Below are 14,020 nucleotides of genomic sequence, written 5' to 3'. Positions count from 1 at the left end.
TGGCGAGAACTCTACTCCTATTGGCTCCCACTCGATTGGGCCCCACATGACGATTCACCCAACATTCCCCTTTGCTTGACACGTGTCCAAATCCTCCCCTCCTCTCCACAGAATCTAAAAACGACCGAAACTCTAGATCTCCCTCATGTCGTTCGCGCGTCAATCTCCAACTATATGACCATAATACCCTCAGAATATAATTATAAGCTTCTCTCTCCTCTCTCTCTCTCCCCATGTGTTTTGGGCACTAATACTCTCTCCTCTCTCCTCTCTCCTCTCTCCTCTCTCCTCTCAGAGGTTGAGTTAGCTTTATCCCGAACGAACGAATTCCAGGCGGTATGAGTTAGCAATCAAAACTGAAAACCCTAGTTCCTCAGCCCTAGGGGGTTTTTCCCCTTTTAATTTCCCTTACCAATTTTCAATTTTTCAATTTATTTTTACATTTTTTTCGGTAATATTAAAATTACCAATGTTTTGGTGAGATTAATTTCTGGCATCGAAGGAGGCGGAAGAAGAAGAAGAAGAGATGCACAGAGAGCGAGGGTTGGGTGGGTCTAAGGCGACGGAGGTGGTGGGACCCGCCGCTGATCGGAAGCAGCGGATCAACGACGCCTTGGACAAGCAGCTCGAGCGATCCTCGCCCTCCACTTCTAGGGCAATCAACGGCAAGGATAAGCCGCTTATTATGGGTGGTAAGCAGCTTCCCTCCGATCACAGAGACTCTCGCTCTGCCTCTGCGTCTCTCACCAAAAACAATTGCTCCGATGGTTTGAAGTTTCTTTCTTTCTTTCCTTCACATTTGTTTTCTCGTGTTAATTCGATTTTATTACCATTTGGGTACCTTTTTTTTTTTTTTTTTGTGTTTCTCTTTAATTGGGAAGATTATAGATCGATTGCCTGCCTAGCATCATTATTTTGTTAAAATCTATGGTTTGCTTTGTTGCATTAACCCTAGTTTAAAAGAAGAAGAAACACTGTATATCATAGATTTGCTTTTCGATAAACTTCGAAGAGATGGACTGCATCTCGGTTGAAAGAGAAAATTTGTACTTCCATAATATCAGCTGGGTGTGTGCATATACTTGTTTTTATTCGATGGGTGTCCATTTAGGAATTTTATTATAACACTTGACAATGCGTGTTACGGATATGCATTCTGTTTTATCCATTGAAGCCTGTCAGTAGTATTTGAATCAGACGTTGCTGTATCATTCTTCCATTTATTGCTTATGAGAGCTAAAACTAAAGTATTTCTTTCGCCATAAAGGTCTGCCCCTGATTAAATGCCATCATCGTGTTTCTTCAGCAAGCTTATCCATAGAAGAAAAGCTGTAATTTTGTGGCCCAATTGGATTGTTGTTCAGCCTGCTGTCCTATCCCTTCCCTCACATGATTTTACAGTCTTTTAGACCACCACCAGGTCCCTAATCCAGAGGCTACTGAGCACTTTTTTTCCTAGGGATTTGCTTGAAATTTTGCAAGAGTCTGTCATGGTAGTGGAATATGTGTTTTTCTAGGGAGTAATGCTAAACAGTTTGGTCTTATATTACGTTTTGTGATATTAATATCTATTCCTTTGGAGCTAGAGTCTGATGGTGTCGTTTCAACTTGAAGAAAACTGTACTCTTGTAATCTGAGTGTGTCCCTTTTGTATAAGAGAAATGTTTATAAACCATAACAATACTTTTCTTCATTAAAATTCATTGATATATGTGATTGTGGTACTCTCTAATGAAGTTTAATTTATGACTAGAACGTACATTGATAGATATAATCTTTCAGTTCTGTAAGTTTACTAATTGTAATGTATCTAAATTGATTGTAGAAGAATCTGAGACAGACAGTGAAGAGTCAGATGTTAGTGGTTCCGATGGGGATGACACATCTTGGATTTCATGGTTTTGCAATTTGCGAGGAAATGAATTTTTCTGTGAAGTGGATGATGATTACATACAAGATGATTTTAACCTCTGCGGGCTAAGCAGCCAAGTGCCGTACTATGATTATGCACTTGATTTAATTTTGGATGTTGAATCTTCTCATGGTAAGTTTATGGCTTGGTTTATTATCTCGTGTGATGGACAACCATGGTGTTTAACATAAACTTTATTTCTGTTAGACAACTATGTACAATTATGTGTACTCTTCCATGCAGCTAAACGATTAAACTTTATTTTTGTTAGAAATCTTTCTGTGGACTTTAAGATATTAATATCTGCTTTCGTGCATTTCCCCAGCTTAGTATTATGATTTTTTTATGACCCAACAAAGGTACTCTTAAAAACCCTGATTTAAAAAATGTTAAACTCAATTTTACCCTCCTGAAAAAATTAGAAGATAAAAATTTAAAACGAAAAAAAAAAAAAAAAAACTCTTGTTGCCTTCCCTTCCCTTTCCCACTACCCCTCTCCCCCAATCATTGCTAACCATGGTGTTTTCGTGGTCACTGGCAATGCCGCTGGTTGCCGGTGGCCACTGAGATATATAATTCTTGTTAAAGGTTGGAAAGAATACTTATAGAAGAGGTAAAGATTCCATTGGTTAATTTTTGAGAAAAGAATGTAGTCAGAAATATTTTGAAAATAAATAGATAACCCAGTTTTAAAATATAAGACATTTCTGTTCCTTGATTACAAATAAGGTTGTTTTCCTATTTTGATATATACTTTGGGCAGGTGATATGTTCACAGAAGAACAAAATGAATTGATTGAATCAGCAGCAGAGATGCTTTACGGTCTTATTCATGTTCGATATATATTGACAAGCAAAGGCTTGGCTGCCATGGTAAGTTTCTATTATTGATTGTCTGTTTGACAGTTTCATTGATTCTGGACTGTAAAATTTGGTAACTTGGTAGAATTGTGCTATTCGATCTACAGCTAGACAAGTACAAGAACTATGATTTTGGTAGATGCCCAAGAGTTTTCTGCTGCGGACAACCCTGCCTCCCAGTTGGCCAGTCGGATATCCCACGGTCAAGCACTGTAAAAATATACTGCCCCAAGTGTGAAGATATTTACTACCCTCGATCGAAGTATCAAGGTAGTATCCTTTATATTATCGAACCTATATTTACAATTGCTAGCTGCATATAAGCAAGCAGCTGGTTTGTTAAGATGCTGCGCACAAAATCTTCTTTCATGCCTTGTCATATATTTGTTGTTTATTCCTTTACTGGTTAGTTTTTATATGTCCAGAATCGAAGTATTACTATATTGTTTAGACTTTAGATTGAGCTGGGGGTTTCTTCAATTTAAATTCGATTTGTAGGTTTTGTCCTGAGAAGAATCATTAGTTCATTACTGTAAGTTAGGTGGAAATTAGGTTGAAACCATGTTTCTTACGTTTCATTTGTTAGACCTTTGTTAGATGAAATGGATCAATTAATTATTATTTTTCTTTTAATTCACTTGCATCTATAGTTGTTGAAGAGGATTACATGTTGTGGGGTTGGGTCGTAGGCTGCTTCCTTTGTACATAGTTAAGCATCAGTATTAACTTGAACAGCTTGATTTTCTGTCTGGGAATATTTGTTAGTTTCTTGCTGATAGTGCTGTTTAATGTAGTCAATTTCAAGTGCATTATACTATTTTATTCTGGAATTTTGTTAAGAAACATGAATTTACTGCATACTTTGTTCGCACCTTGCACTTATCAATATCCTGCCTTGTGTTTTGTGATCTATAACATCATTGTGGGCCTTTGGTTCATTTTGATGGTCGGACACAATGCTCACTAGTTATGCTTGCATTGATTTCTGAGTGACTTAACTCTATCTAGACATTGATGGAGCCTATTTCGGAAGTACATTCCCTCACCTGTTCTTGATGACATACGGGCACCTGAAGCCTCAGAAAGCATCACAGAGTTATGTTCCTAGAGTGTTCGGATTCAAGCTTCACAAGCCATGATGCTAAAATTTCAAACTCCAGCCAGGGCAGGAGTTCATGTGAGACTTACTCCCCTCTGTCAGTAATGTTCTTGAGTGTGGTGGAGTTATGTCCCCAAGTTGTCAGAATATAGATACCCTTTTTACGTGTCCTGGGATCCACTTACAATCAAATTTGCGGCCACTCACAAGCTTCATTTTCGATTTTAGCTGCGTCTTGGTGAGTTTCTGTAGAACTTGTCCGTTTGGCTTTAGTATTAATAATTTTCTTGGTAGTGGCTTCCGGCGACCTGTTTTCTTCGGTTTCTTATTAAGCTCAAGCGGGGTTGTTGGCGCTCTAAGAATAACCAGTTCGTCTCTGCAATTTTCTTGTGTCATCAGAAATGTATCGTGTAGCCCTCTAAATATTCATGTCTAGTTACTTTAGAGTCGGGTCGAGTCGAGTCAAGTGAGCAGTAGGATTTATGTACGCGCTTAATTGTTGAAAATTGGAATATAGCATCATGTTATGTATACCGTATACATTCGGTTACTTTTATTTTTTGTACGCAGTTGATGTGTTGCTTTCCTTTCAACAAAAAATTGAAAAAAAAATAGCTTCTTCCATAAATTCTGCTTTTAAATCGACTAAGAAAAGTTGGTATATGTTTTTGGTGTGCAATTTGCAACATGGATTCTGAATTGGAAGGATGGAATCTGATTTCTGCACTCCATTTTTAGTACTTGAGAGCCATCTTCAACGACTAACTGTCTTATCTATTAACGGACGAATCTCGTGGATGATGAATTTGATACCAAATTAGGTTGTTGGTTACGTGGCTTAACCATTCTTCTTTTATTTAGTGTAAAATATATCGTTATGTTAAAGAATATATTCGAAGGAAAATTATCATTGCCTTAATCTAGTTGGTCTCAAGTTCTCCCAGCAATTTTCTCTTATCATAGAAGAGTCATTTAATTAGTACGTGCTAAAATGGAGCATTAGTTATTTTTTTTTATATAATGATAAGTTTATATTAATGGGTAGGAATAATAAATTAGTATTAAACTCGTTTTATATTAAAAAAAAAAACATCTCGTCATTTTGATGGATTTTATTTTTCTCACTTCTAACTCCATCCATCATAATTAATGTAATCTATCACTAGCTGCCACCACCATGATCATTCCATTAACGCATCCGCCACCATTGTCACTGTCGCTGCCACCATTGGCATTGCCATGCACACCATAACCGCCTTGACTACTACCATCTTGTCATGACCATCAACACCCGTCCACCAACCCAACACCACAATCTCACCACCCTACTACTGTCACCACCACCAAATAAACTAGCTTTACTACCACCATATCATGACGTGTCACTAACACCATCACTCTAGCCTCTACCATTTCATACGATAACTTTGTTATAGTTATAATCACCATTTATTGTAATAATAATAATTGAAAATAACAATGTTTATTAATAAATTGAATCAAAATTATGTAAAATTCAATCAAAATCCACTTGAATTGATGAATATCAACTAAACTTCCTCAAAATTCATGTATTCATTACTCTAGGAAAACACATCGGTTATCGATTCTCTTTTAAAATAAAAAACTTAAACTATGTAGTTTTTGAATGCATCACAATCAAATGAAATGTCAATTCAAGTTAAACAATTAAGCAGCATCAATCAAACGTTACTAATGTCAAAGTTGACGGACGGCAAGATGGAAAACCGCAAACTTCATCCACCATCATCCAAATTTATCCTGGAAAGAAATATTCTCCAAATCTCTTCCACTAAGGTTACCAAAAATCCGATCAAATGTCTAAAGTTATAATAACTTTTAAAAGAGATTCCTATTTTTAACCGTTAGATCAGATTTCAAACGTCCGAATCATTTGATTTGGTGAAATTAGTGGAAAAGATCCGAAGAAGATCTCTGTCCATTTATCCTATCTTAATTACACCATCTGAATATCTTCACCATCCCTTTTAAATAATACACACATCATTATCTTCCAGAGATGAGGATCCTCCCAGGATTCTCTTTGTGGGAATCCTAAATTTTCACATTTTAATTGTTTATTGTATATCTTGCAGTCAATTTTCGTTAAGTACTATTTACGTTTAATTTTAAATAAAAATACTTAAAATAATTTTTATCTATATAATTTACGATGAACGACTAGAATACGAAGATTTCTATAATCCCCACCATTTAGATCCGGATGGGATCCAAATCCATCTTTCAGCACAAGGTTAAAACTACAGTCAGCAATATTATGATATTATCCAATACGGCTTTGCCACTTGTGTCTTCAAATACAAGAAGGGGTGGTGGCATTTCAGAAAATATCGTAAATTCCAGGGGCTTTATAAAGTAGAGAAGAAAAACCACCTCGGTCGGTTTTGGCGTCTGCAGAAAACCAGACATGAAAACCACCGCAGAACAAAAAAAAGTAGCGACTCATCTGAGATATCCACCATTTCCTCTGAATCTCACAAAACCCAGAAATAATCACAGAAGAGAGAGAAAGCTCTAGAGAGAGAGAGAGAGAGAGAGAGAGAGAGAGAGAGAGAGAGAGAGAAGGAGATAGGAAGAAGAAAAATATCTGTATGTAAATGCAATTCAACTCAGATCGGAAAAGGAAAGAAAATCAGAAAAGAAGAAGCTGAGAGGAATCACTTCCGCATCAATTTCAAAAGCACTTTTAGATTCAGACCCAAATCTCAATCATCAAAATACCCAATTAGTCCCACATGTTATCACCAAACCAAACCACCAACTTGATCATCTCCAAGCAACCCAGACCCAGAAATCATCAAATCCAGCAGTCCAATCCTACCAAAGTCACACCCAATTCAAAATCCATGAGGAACCCATCTCGTATAATCCTGCAATGAACCAAACACCTTCCACTTTATCCCACTCTCCCACACTCTCCTCTCTCCACCACCACCAGATTCACTTCCACCGCCATAGCCACACTCCTTTCAATTTCCGCCCTTCTTCTTCTTCTTCCTCTTCCTCTTCGCATTCGTTTCTGTGTTCCGCTTCACTCGCAATCATTCCCTTCGCCACACGATCACTGGTCCTGAAGCTTTTCCGCCATTTCCCCTGTGCGCATTTGCTCAGAGTCCACTGCCGCTTGCTTATCCTCTTCTTTTTGCCTTCCCTTTACTTCTTCACAAGTTCCCGCCGCTCTTTCGTTCTCGATTTCCTCTCTGTGATCGCTTTCTCGGCGGCCCTTTTGATTTCTCTCAACGTTGCACTTCCCCGTTTTGTTTCGACTCGGTTGTTTCTTTCCCGCTCTTTGCCAATCAAGCTTTGTTCGTCTTTCCGCGTCTCTAAGCCCGCTCAGCCTGTTCTTTGGTCAATTGGGTCGAAGCCCAAGTTGGACAAAAAGCCAAATTCGGGGTCTTGGGTGCAGGTTTATAGTAACAATGATGTTTATGAGGGTGAATTTGATAAAGGGAAGTGTTCAGGAAGTGGGGTTTATTACTATCATATGAGTGGGAGGTATGAAGGTGATTGGGTGGATGAGAAGTATGATGGTTATGGTGTGGAAACTTGGGCCAGAGGTAGCCGGTATCGTGGGCAGTATAGGCAGGGCTTGAGGCATGGAATTGGGGTGTATAGGTTCTTCACTGGTGATGTTTATGCCGGAGAGTGGTCTAATGGGCAGTGTCATGGGTGTGGAATACATACTTGCGAGGATGGAAGCCGGTATGTTGGGGAGTTTAAGTGGGGTGTCAAACATGGACTTGGTCATTATCATTTCAGGTAAAACTTACCATCTTTCTTAAGATATTAAGCGAATGGATATGTGTTCTGTTTTCTATGTTTTTCTATGTGATATTGATGTTTGGAATTGAACACTGATTCGTCTAGTGGCCTTGTTGTCCTATGTGGTATGGTATTGATGCTCGGTTATTTACAGTACTTACATACAATTTCGTATAGGTGTTGGCCCTTTCTTTGTTTTGCTTGAAAGATCGAAGTGAGGTGCAGAAGGGTGACAGATTTGTTACGATTGTGTACCTCTCTGAGTTACTAGGCTGTTAAACTTCTAAGTCAACTATGTAGTCTTCTGATGTGGTATGGAATTTTCGGGATGGTTAGGTTTAAATAAGGTTTGAAGTATTATGTGCTTAATGGAATAGTTATACATTTTGCACCAAGTTTAGAAACTTGTTGATTTCTGTCTCTGTAGTTAGGTATTTGTGTTTTTCATTGATGAATTTATAGATGCTCTGTGTCAAGTCGGTCAGGCCTTCAGTTGGTTTTTTCATTGTTCCTTTGCATAATTAACAAAAAAAATCAAGGTTGTAGGTTATTAGGTTCGAATGTGGGTTATGGCTAGCATCATATTAGAATACTTAGGTTAAAAGGTCTAATTTTTTCAGCTTCATGGCGTTCGGAACCATCTCATACTTTATGTGAGGCATTCTCAGACACATTCTCTATGGGGTCTCGTAAATCTAATATTTATTTTATATTTTAATAAAAACATGACTTGGATTTTGACTGCTGTTCTTATATCTTCTTAATTTCAAAAGGAAAACTGATCTAGTTTCCCCCCTTTCACTGTCATATATGTGTGTGTGGGTGCTTGTGCTTGCATCCATGTTTATCCAACACATGTTAAGAAAACTTGTTCCTCTGATATATGCAAGTGAAAGTTAAATTCGCAAGCACAGGGCTGATTTGCTGTATATGATAATGCAGAAATGGTGACACATATGCTGGGGAATATTTTGCTGACAAGATGCATGGTTTTGGAGTATATCAGTTTGGGAACGGGCATCGATATGAAGGAGCCTGGCATGAAGGAAGAAAGCAAGGACTTGGTATGTACACTTTCAGAAATGGGGAAACACAATCTGGTCATTGGCAAAATGGGGTGCTAGATATTCCCAGTGTGCAAAACACCCAACCTGGATCTTCTTATGCTGCCAACCATGCCAAAGTGTTTAACGCAGTCCAGGTAATTGTCCTTTATGTCCTTGGGGTATCAGTATTTCATTGGAATAAATTCTACTGTAAATGTGATGGTCTACAACGGTAGATAGTAGGTAAATGTCGTTTTGATTTGCGTAACTTTTTTTGTATTTTATGTTGTTGATTTAATTATCAATTCAAGTTTACTCACATACTATATTAGGTAAATATTGTTCCGAAAAACTGGAATACTTTATTTTTTGACAAACCATGAATTATTACGCACACTTGGAAACTACATCAAGTGATTTTGGTTTTATGAGACTCTAGTATTTGTTGCCATCTGGTTTGTGGGGAGCCTCATGCTACCATTTTTCTTGTAATTTGTTGAAAGTTTGTGTATGGATGAATTCCACTTACGTCCACTGCAGAAGTCATCAATCATTAGAGTTAGGCCGCTTTTTTTTCTTTGGACTTTATGGTACCTGAGATTTTCCTCTAAAATGACAATTCCGCAGTAGAAATACTCTCTTGATTTATGTGAAGACTGAATGCAAAACCTTAATTATTTGATTTGAACAAGCACTTACCAGTTACCACTACTATACGAGTTTTTTTACTGAATACCATTTTACGTGCAGGAAGCACAGAGAGCTGCTGAGAGAGCATTTGAAGTGGCCAAAGTAGATGAAAGGGTGAACCGAGCTGTAGCAATAGCTAATAAAGCAGCGATTGCTGCACGAGTTGCAGCTGTAAAGGCCGTGCAAAAACAATTACACCCATTACAACAATGACAGCAGTGGCACTACCCACATTCGCCTAATGCACTGACCAATCATCATTAGCATCAACATCATGCCTGTGTGGCAAAGCCACAGAAGCAAAACAACTACCACGTAAATAGGTATTTTGTTTTTCATCTTTTGTATTTCGTGCCTTTGCTCTGCAATTATTTTGATGGGGAATGCGAGGTACGTGCCTGGAACCACATTCAGCCGATTATGTATGGCTGATTGAGGAGCAGGCAGAGGCAGGTTTTCCCCCTTTTTTCTCTTCTGGTTCTGGCCTCTCAAGAATATGTACATGAGTAAGTGTGTGCAAGTTATAAACCAAGGTTTTTGATTTCACATTTTTTGCTTCCTACTGTAAACGTTACTGGTTATTGTTATATGTAATTTTGCCTGGATGAAGAGTGGAACCCTAAAAACCACATCTGAACTCGATTATAAGTACAAAATACGGCCAAAAGAAAGAAAATAAATACAGCATCGTATTTCCGTATGAACATTGTTGGATTGTTTGGTTAGAGTTTTAGGCCTCGTTTGGTCTCTAGGATTAAATTTGAGTGGATAACCCACTATTCATGTATATTGAAGTCGGAGATGACTGAGTTTTTTCATTTTGAGAGGATTAGAAGGCTACAGTTGTACTGGGGTTTTCAGACTTTCAGTACTATTCCCTATTGGGTTTCATGGGTGGAAAAAGAGATTGGGGCTCTGAGGGACCATGAGAGAGGAAGATATGGGGTGGGCAGAGGTGAGCATGAGAGGATATACATAACAAGTTCACCGTCATATGACGGTCCATCTAATAATACAATCTTATGTGTAAGTTTGTCTTTAAATAGCATTACATTATTGAATCCAACGCATCCCTCCGTGTATAAAAAGAAGCAAAACCCTAGCTAAATACGTTGTGTCGTTGAACTTTTTGTTCTTGTCAAGCTAACTTACACGATGTCGGATGAAACCAATTGAAGGCATAGCTTTTGTGACAAAATAAAACAGCATTCACCGTGACTCTCAGCCAATTCAATTACACAGCCACCAACCACTCTAATACTTTACTACAACCTTGCCCTCAACATCTCAACCGGAAACCCTAATTTGGAAGTCTCCATGGACTACTCTGGCATCTGCTTAATCGCAAACTATCAAGGGCGGTACAAGTTCGCCGTTGCAACTTTAGTGCCGTTCAGACGCATGATCTTTCCGAGTTCGATTCAAAGACTGCTGCGATGAAAGTGAAACCGCATCGACTGCTGACTTACAAGTATTAAAGAAAACAGAAATAAAATTTATGCAACGTTAACTCAGCCAAGGAGCAAGCGTAACTTGCAGTATTGAATAGAAATCCCGAGACTATTAAACCGCATTCTGAATTCAAAGGTGGAAGCTAAGATCTCAGATTAAACACACTACAATGAGTCAACATGCATCTAACGAGTTCTTCAAAATAATATAAGCAAACAAAAGGAGAACCATATCCAAAACTGTTTTGAGATATCCATAGCTGCAAGACGCTCATAGAGTGGTAGAGGCCACCAACAGCAGCTTAACTCTCGGTTTGCTCCCTCAGCCTCCTAATGGTGCTCCTAACCGTCACAGCACTAGCAGTGCTGTTAAAAAAACAAAAGAAAAAGAAAAAGAATGATCGTTCAGTTCATTACTTGATCACAAAATTAAAGGAAAATAAGAAAGCAGTGAAAGCGGATTCTTACTTCAAGGTGTAGGCACCGCCCGCCTTCACTTTTCCGCAGTCCTTACATCCCCAGATTCCAACAGCCTTTCTCTTCACAGCATACTACATGGAAATGAAAATTTTAATCATCTTTTCACAGGGAAGAGAGACAAAACTAGTTTAAAAGAATACAACCATACTATACCTTGCCACAGAATTCACAGAAATACTTGCTGTGCTGACTGACTTCCATTTTCTTAATCTGCTTACGCAGACTAGCACCGTAACGGGTTCCTGTAATAAAGCGGTAGACAACAGAATCATAAACGCTTCAATGCCGAAGAAGATCAAAACTTTACAAATGCAAAACGTATTAACTTAAAAGTATATCTAAACAAATCTGAATGTTGCATTGTTGTGCATAACTGTCACAAAAATCAATTATACAGTCGGGGGGGGGGGGGGGGGGAAAGAAATATGTAAAGACGCATATCCCATACCAAAGAAACAAGAAAAACAGAGGGTGCAACTCCTAATCCCGAATCCGGTCTTACACAACAACAACCGGCTTTGAGGTAACTATAACTAGCCTCTTCCATTACCAAAACGAAGAATCAAATATTCAGGCATACAATCGCAACATAACCCGCGTCTCAAAAACGTTAAAACTACTACAGCCAACAAATTTCACGCTAATAATATGACCATTAGACAAGCAATTCATTTCATATATCGCAGCCCGAATCAAATCATCGAACAGATCGCAGTACAACAAAAGCATTGAGAGCTGACTAAACCCTAAATGGCACTTACCATATTTCCCAACGATACCGGCCTTCTTCGTCCTCTTAGTCTGAAACACAAAACACAGCGGACATAAATATCAAATCAAATCAAATTCTCAGAAAATGATTTCTGAAAACCACAAACCATAACAGAGATCTTCGGTAACCTTCCCTACTTGAGAGGTAGCCCAAAAATCCCCCAATAATTTTATCGTTTAATTCCACAAAAATACAAGCCTATATTAACACAACATTTTCCCACAAAACTGAAACGACAAACAAATTTCTGAGGAAACAAACAGTGGATGTGTAGACAGAGAGATACCATTGTTGTGGATTGGAAGGTCGCTGCTGTGAAGGGCCGAAGTGGCTGCTACTTTCTTCTTCTAGCGCAATAGAAGAAACCCTAATTTGCTTTGCTCGGATTTATAGAGCCCCTCAAAAGGCGCAAATGGGCCGACTTCAAAACGGGTTAAACCAGCTGGGTCCAAAATTAATAATGGGTTGGTTACAGGCCCAAATGAAGTGACAAAGCATTTTCAAGCTTCATATGATACAACAACAACAACAAAGCATTTTTCTACTAAGTGGGGTCGGCTATATGAATCCTAGAACGTCATTGCGCTCGGTTCTGTGTTACGTCTTCCGTCGTATCCACTCAAGCTTCATATGATGAAAAAAAAAAGTTGAAATTCCTATTGATCCAAGAGATGTGGATGTGTTTGTATAAATCATTTTCTAGCTGGTACTATATCTGACTTGTTTGTGGATAAATTTTCTCCTGGGTATATTCATTGAATCATAGATATTCAACTATATATGTTTGACCTGCTCAAGTTTTAAATCGTGAGTTAAAAAAGAAGATTCATTGTAAACAAGTCCCAACTGCATAATATGCATATAAAGGTGTGTAAGAACGAACAAGAAGACATACATCAGAGCATCTCCGCCAGTGGTAGGATTGCCCTGCCAATTGGGCTTTTGAAATCAGCTCCAGTGATTTATTTATTTATTTTTGTCACAGGTCACCCTACAAAGATGGCACCAGATAAGATACATTACCAACCAAACAAATTTACAACACTTACAGCTCTATTGGTTGTCCTGCCAATTATTGCTGGGGCATGCACTCGGTGGAGAAGGCGTGAAACCAGCAGATAAGGGGGGCTTAACCCTCCCACATAAAGGATGTCGAGCCAAACAACTGTAATTTAGGTTAGCAACAGTTGTTGGATTTCCAACGGTCTGTTAATCAGGACCGTTGGATTTCCAATGGTAAAAAAAAAAATGAAAATTATGGTGTTGCGCCACGTGGTGCTTTGTGGCGGGTTGATTTCAAAAAATTGAAATATTCAACGGTCCGGATTAATTCAACTCTATAAAATTACTAAAAAAAACTCAAAAAACTTACAAAGTTCAAATATTTGTTGTAAAATCGACGGTGTGTGCAGTGGAATAAATAAACAAGACACAAAATTTATGAGGTTCCTCTACAGTCAGTGTAACTGGAGTACATTCTCGGGGCAGCAGTGATGCTTTCATTATAATATGGAATAATAAGAGTACAAAGATAATTCTCTCTAATATCTTCTCTCATCTTCCTCTCTTTTCTCTCTTCCTTTTCCGTGAGTCTCTCTCTCTTATTCTCTTCTTGTGTGTTATGTTCCATAAGACTTGCTTTTATAGAAGCAAATCATGAGCAACATAGTGAAAAGCATATTAGTGGCCAGCCATCCAGTCACCTTTACAACACTCCCCCTTGGATGGCCACAAGTCTTCGATAGACTCGTTAAAATCTTGATCTGTTTTGGATGCTTCCCCTGATGAGTATCTCCCCCTGATCTCAAATCATTTAGGCTGATCGTTGATCATTCTGCTTCAATCTCTCAGCAAAAAGAGTTGCCGAAAAGGTTGTTTTACTTGTTGTTAACTTTCCACAGGCTA

General features: G+C 38.4%; 3 protein-coding genes across 20 annotated transcripts; 2 read left to right on the top strand and 1 right to left on the bottom strand.

Annotated features, from left to right (window-relative positions):
- Window positions 1-202: 202 nt before the first annotated feature.
- On the top strand, window positions 203-4,500 carry LOC103436952 (putative casein kinase II subunit beta-4). 16 transcript variants are annotated; one of them, XM_070823410.1, is made up of 5 exons: window positions 203-692; window positions 1,826-2,044; window positions 2,691-2,785; window positions 2,881-3,043; window positions 3,782-4,500. In XM_070823410.1, the coding sequence occupies exons 1-5, from the start codon at window positions 527-529 to the stop codon at window positions 3,910-3,912; spliced, it is 774 nt and encodes a 257-aa protein (XP_070679511.1). In that variant the 5' UTR covers window positions 203-526; the 3' UTR covers window positions 3,913-4,500. The 16 variants fall into 16 exon arrangements, with proteins under 16 accessions (XP_070679511.1, XP_070679510.1, XP_070679508.1 ...); XM_070823409.1 differs by having other exon boundaries at window positions 2,881-3,046; XM_070823407.1 differs by having other exon boundaries at window positions 2,676-2,785.
- Window positions 4,501-6,210: 1,710 nt separating this feature from the next.
- LOC103436951 (uncharacterized) lies at window positions 6,211-10,021 on the top strand. Its single transcript, XM_008375406.4, has 3 exons — window positions 6,211-7,673; window positions 8,619-8,877; window positions 9,473-10,021. Exons 1-3 carry the CDS (start codon window positions 6,790-6,792, stop codon window positions 9,623-9,625), a joined length of 1,296 nt encoding a protein of 431 aa, XP_008373628.3. The 5' UTR covers window positions 6,211-6,789; the 3' UTR covers window positions 9,626-10,021.
- Window positions 10,022-10,923: 902 nt separating this feature from the next.
- LOC103436950 (large ribosomal subunit protein eL43) lies at window positions 10,924-13,041 on the bottom strand. 3 transcript variants are annotated; one of them, XM_070823413.1, is made up of 6 exons: window positions 13,011-13,041; window positions 12,402-12,557; window positions 12,105-12,144; window positions 11,497-11,585; window positions 11,332-11,414; window positions 10,924-11,229 (listed from the first exon to the last, which is right to left on the bottom strand). In XM_070823413.1, exons 2-6 carry the CDS (start codon window positions 12,402-12,404, stop codon window positions 11,166-11,168), a joined length of 279 nt encoding a protein of 92 aa, XP_070679514.1. In that variant the 5' UTR covers window positions 12,405-12,557; window positions 13,011-13,041; the 3' UTR covers window positions 10,924-11,165. The 3 variants fall into 3 exon arrangements, with proteins under 3 accessions (XP_070679514.1, XP_008373627.1, XP_070679515.1); XM_008375405.4 differs by lacking the exon at window positions 13,011-13,041 and having other exon boundaries at window positions 12,402-12,594; XM_070823414.1 differs by lacking the exons at window positions 12,402-12,557; window positions 13,011-13,041 and adding an exon at window positions 12,222-12,379.
- Window positions 13,042-14,020: the final 979 nt, after the last annotated feature.

The sequence above is a fragment of the Malus domestica genome, chromosome 06 (genome assembly GCF_042453785.1).
Source record: "Malus domestica chromosome 06, GDT2T_hap1".
NCBI lineage: Eukaryota > Viridiplantae > Streptophyta > Magnoliopsida > Rosales > Rosaceae > Malus > Malus domestica.
The sequence above is the reverse complement of the archived record's forward strand: the minus strand, read 5'-3'. Positions and strand labels throughout refer to the sequence as shown.

Coding starts and splice junctions, on each gene's coding strand:
- LOC103436951 (XM_008375406.4), top strand. CDS start 6,790: ATGAACCAAACACCTTCCACTTTATCCCACTCTCCCACACTCTCCTCT. Junction 7,674..8,618: donor CTTGGTCATTATCATTTCAG/GTAAAACTTACC, acceptor ATGATAATGCAG/AAATGGTGACACATATGCTG. Junction 8,878..9,472: donor AAGTGTTTAACGCAGTCCAG/GTAATTGTCCTT, acceptor TTTTACGTGCAG/GAAGCACAGAGAGCTGCTGA.
- LOC103436952 (XM_008375407.4), top strand. CDS start 527: ATGCACAGAGAGCGAGGGTTGGGTGGGTCTAAGGCGACGGAGGTGGTG. Junction 768..1,825: donor CAAAAACAATTGCTCCGATG/GTTTGAAGTTTC, acceptor AATTGATTGTAG/AAGAATCTGAGACAGACAGT. Junction 2,045..2,675: donor GGATGTTGAATCTTCTCATG/GTAAGTTTATGG, acceptor TACTTTGGGCAG/GTGATATGTTCACAGAAGAA.
- LOC103436950 (XM_070823413.1), bottom strand. Junction 11,586..12,104: donor CGGTATCGTTGGGAAATATG/GTAAGTGCCATT, acceptor GCTTTATTACAG/GAACCCGTTACGGTGCTAGT. Junction 11,230..11,331: donor GGCGGTGCCTACACCTTGAA/GTAAGAATCCGC, acceptor TTTTTTTAACAG/CACTGCTAGTGCTGTGACGG.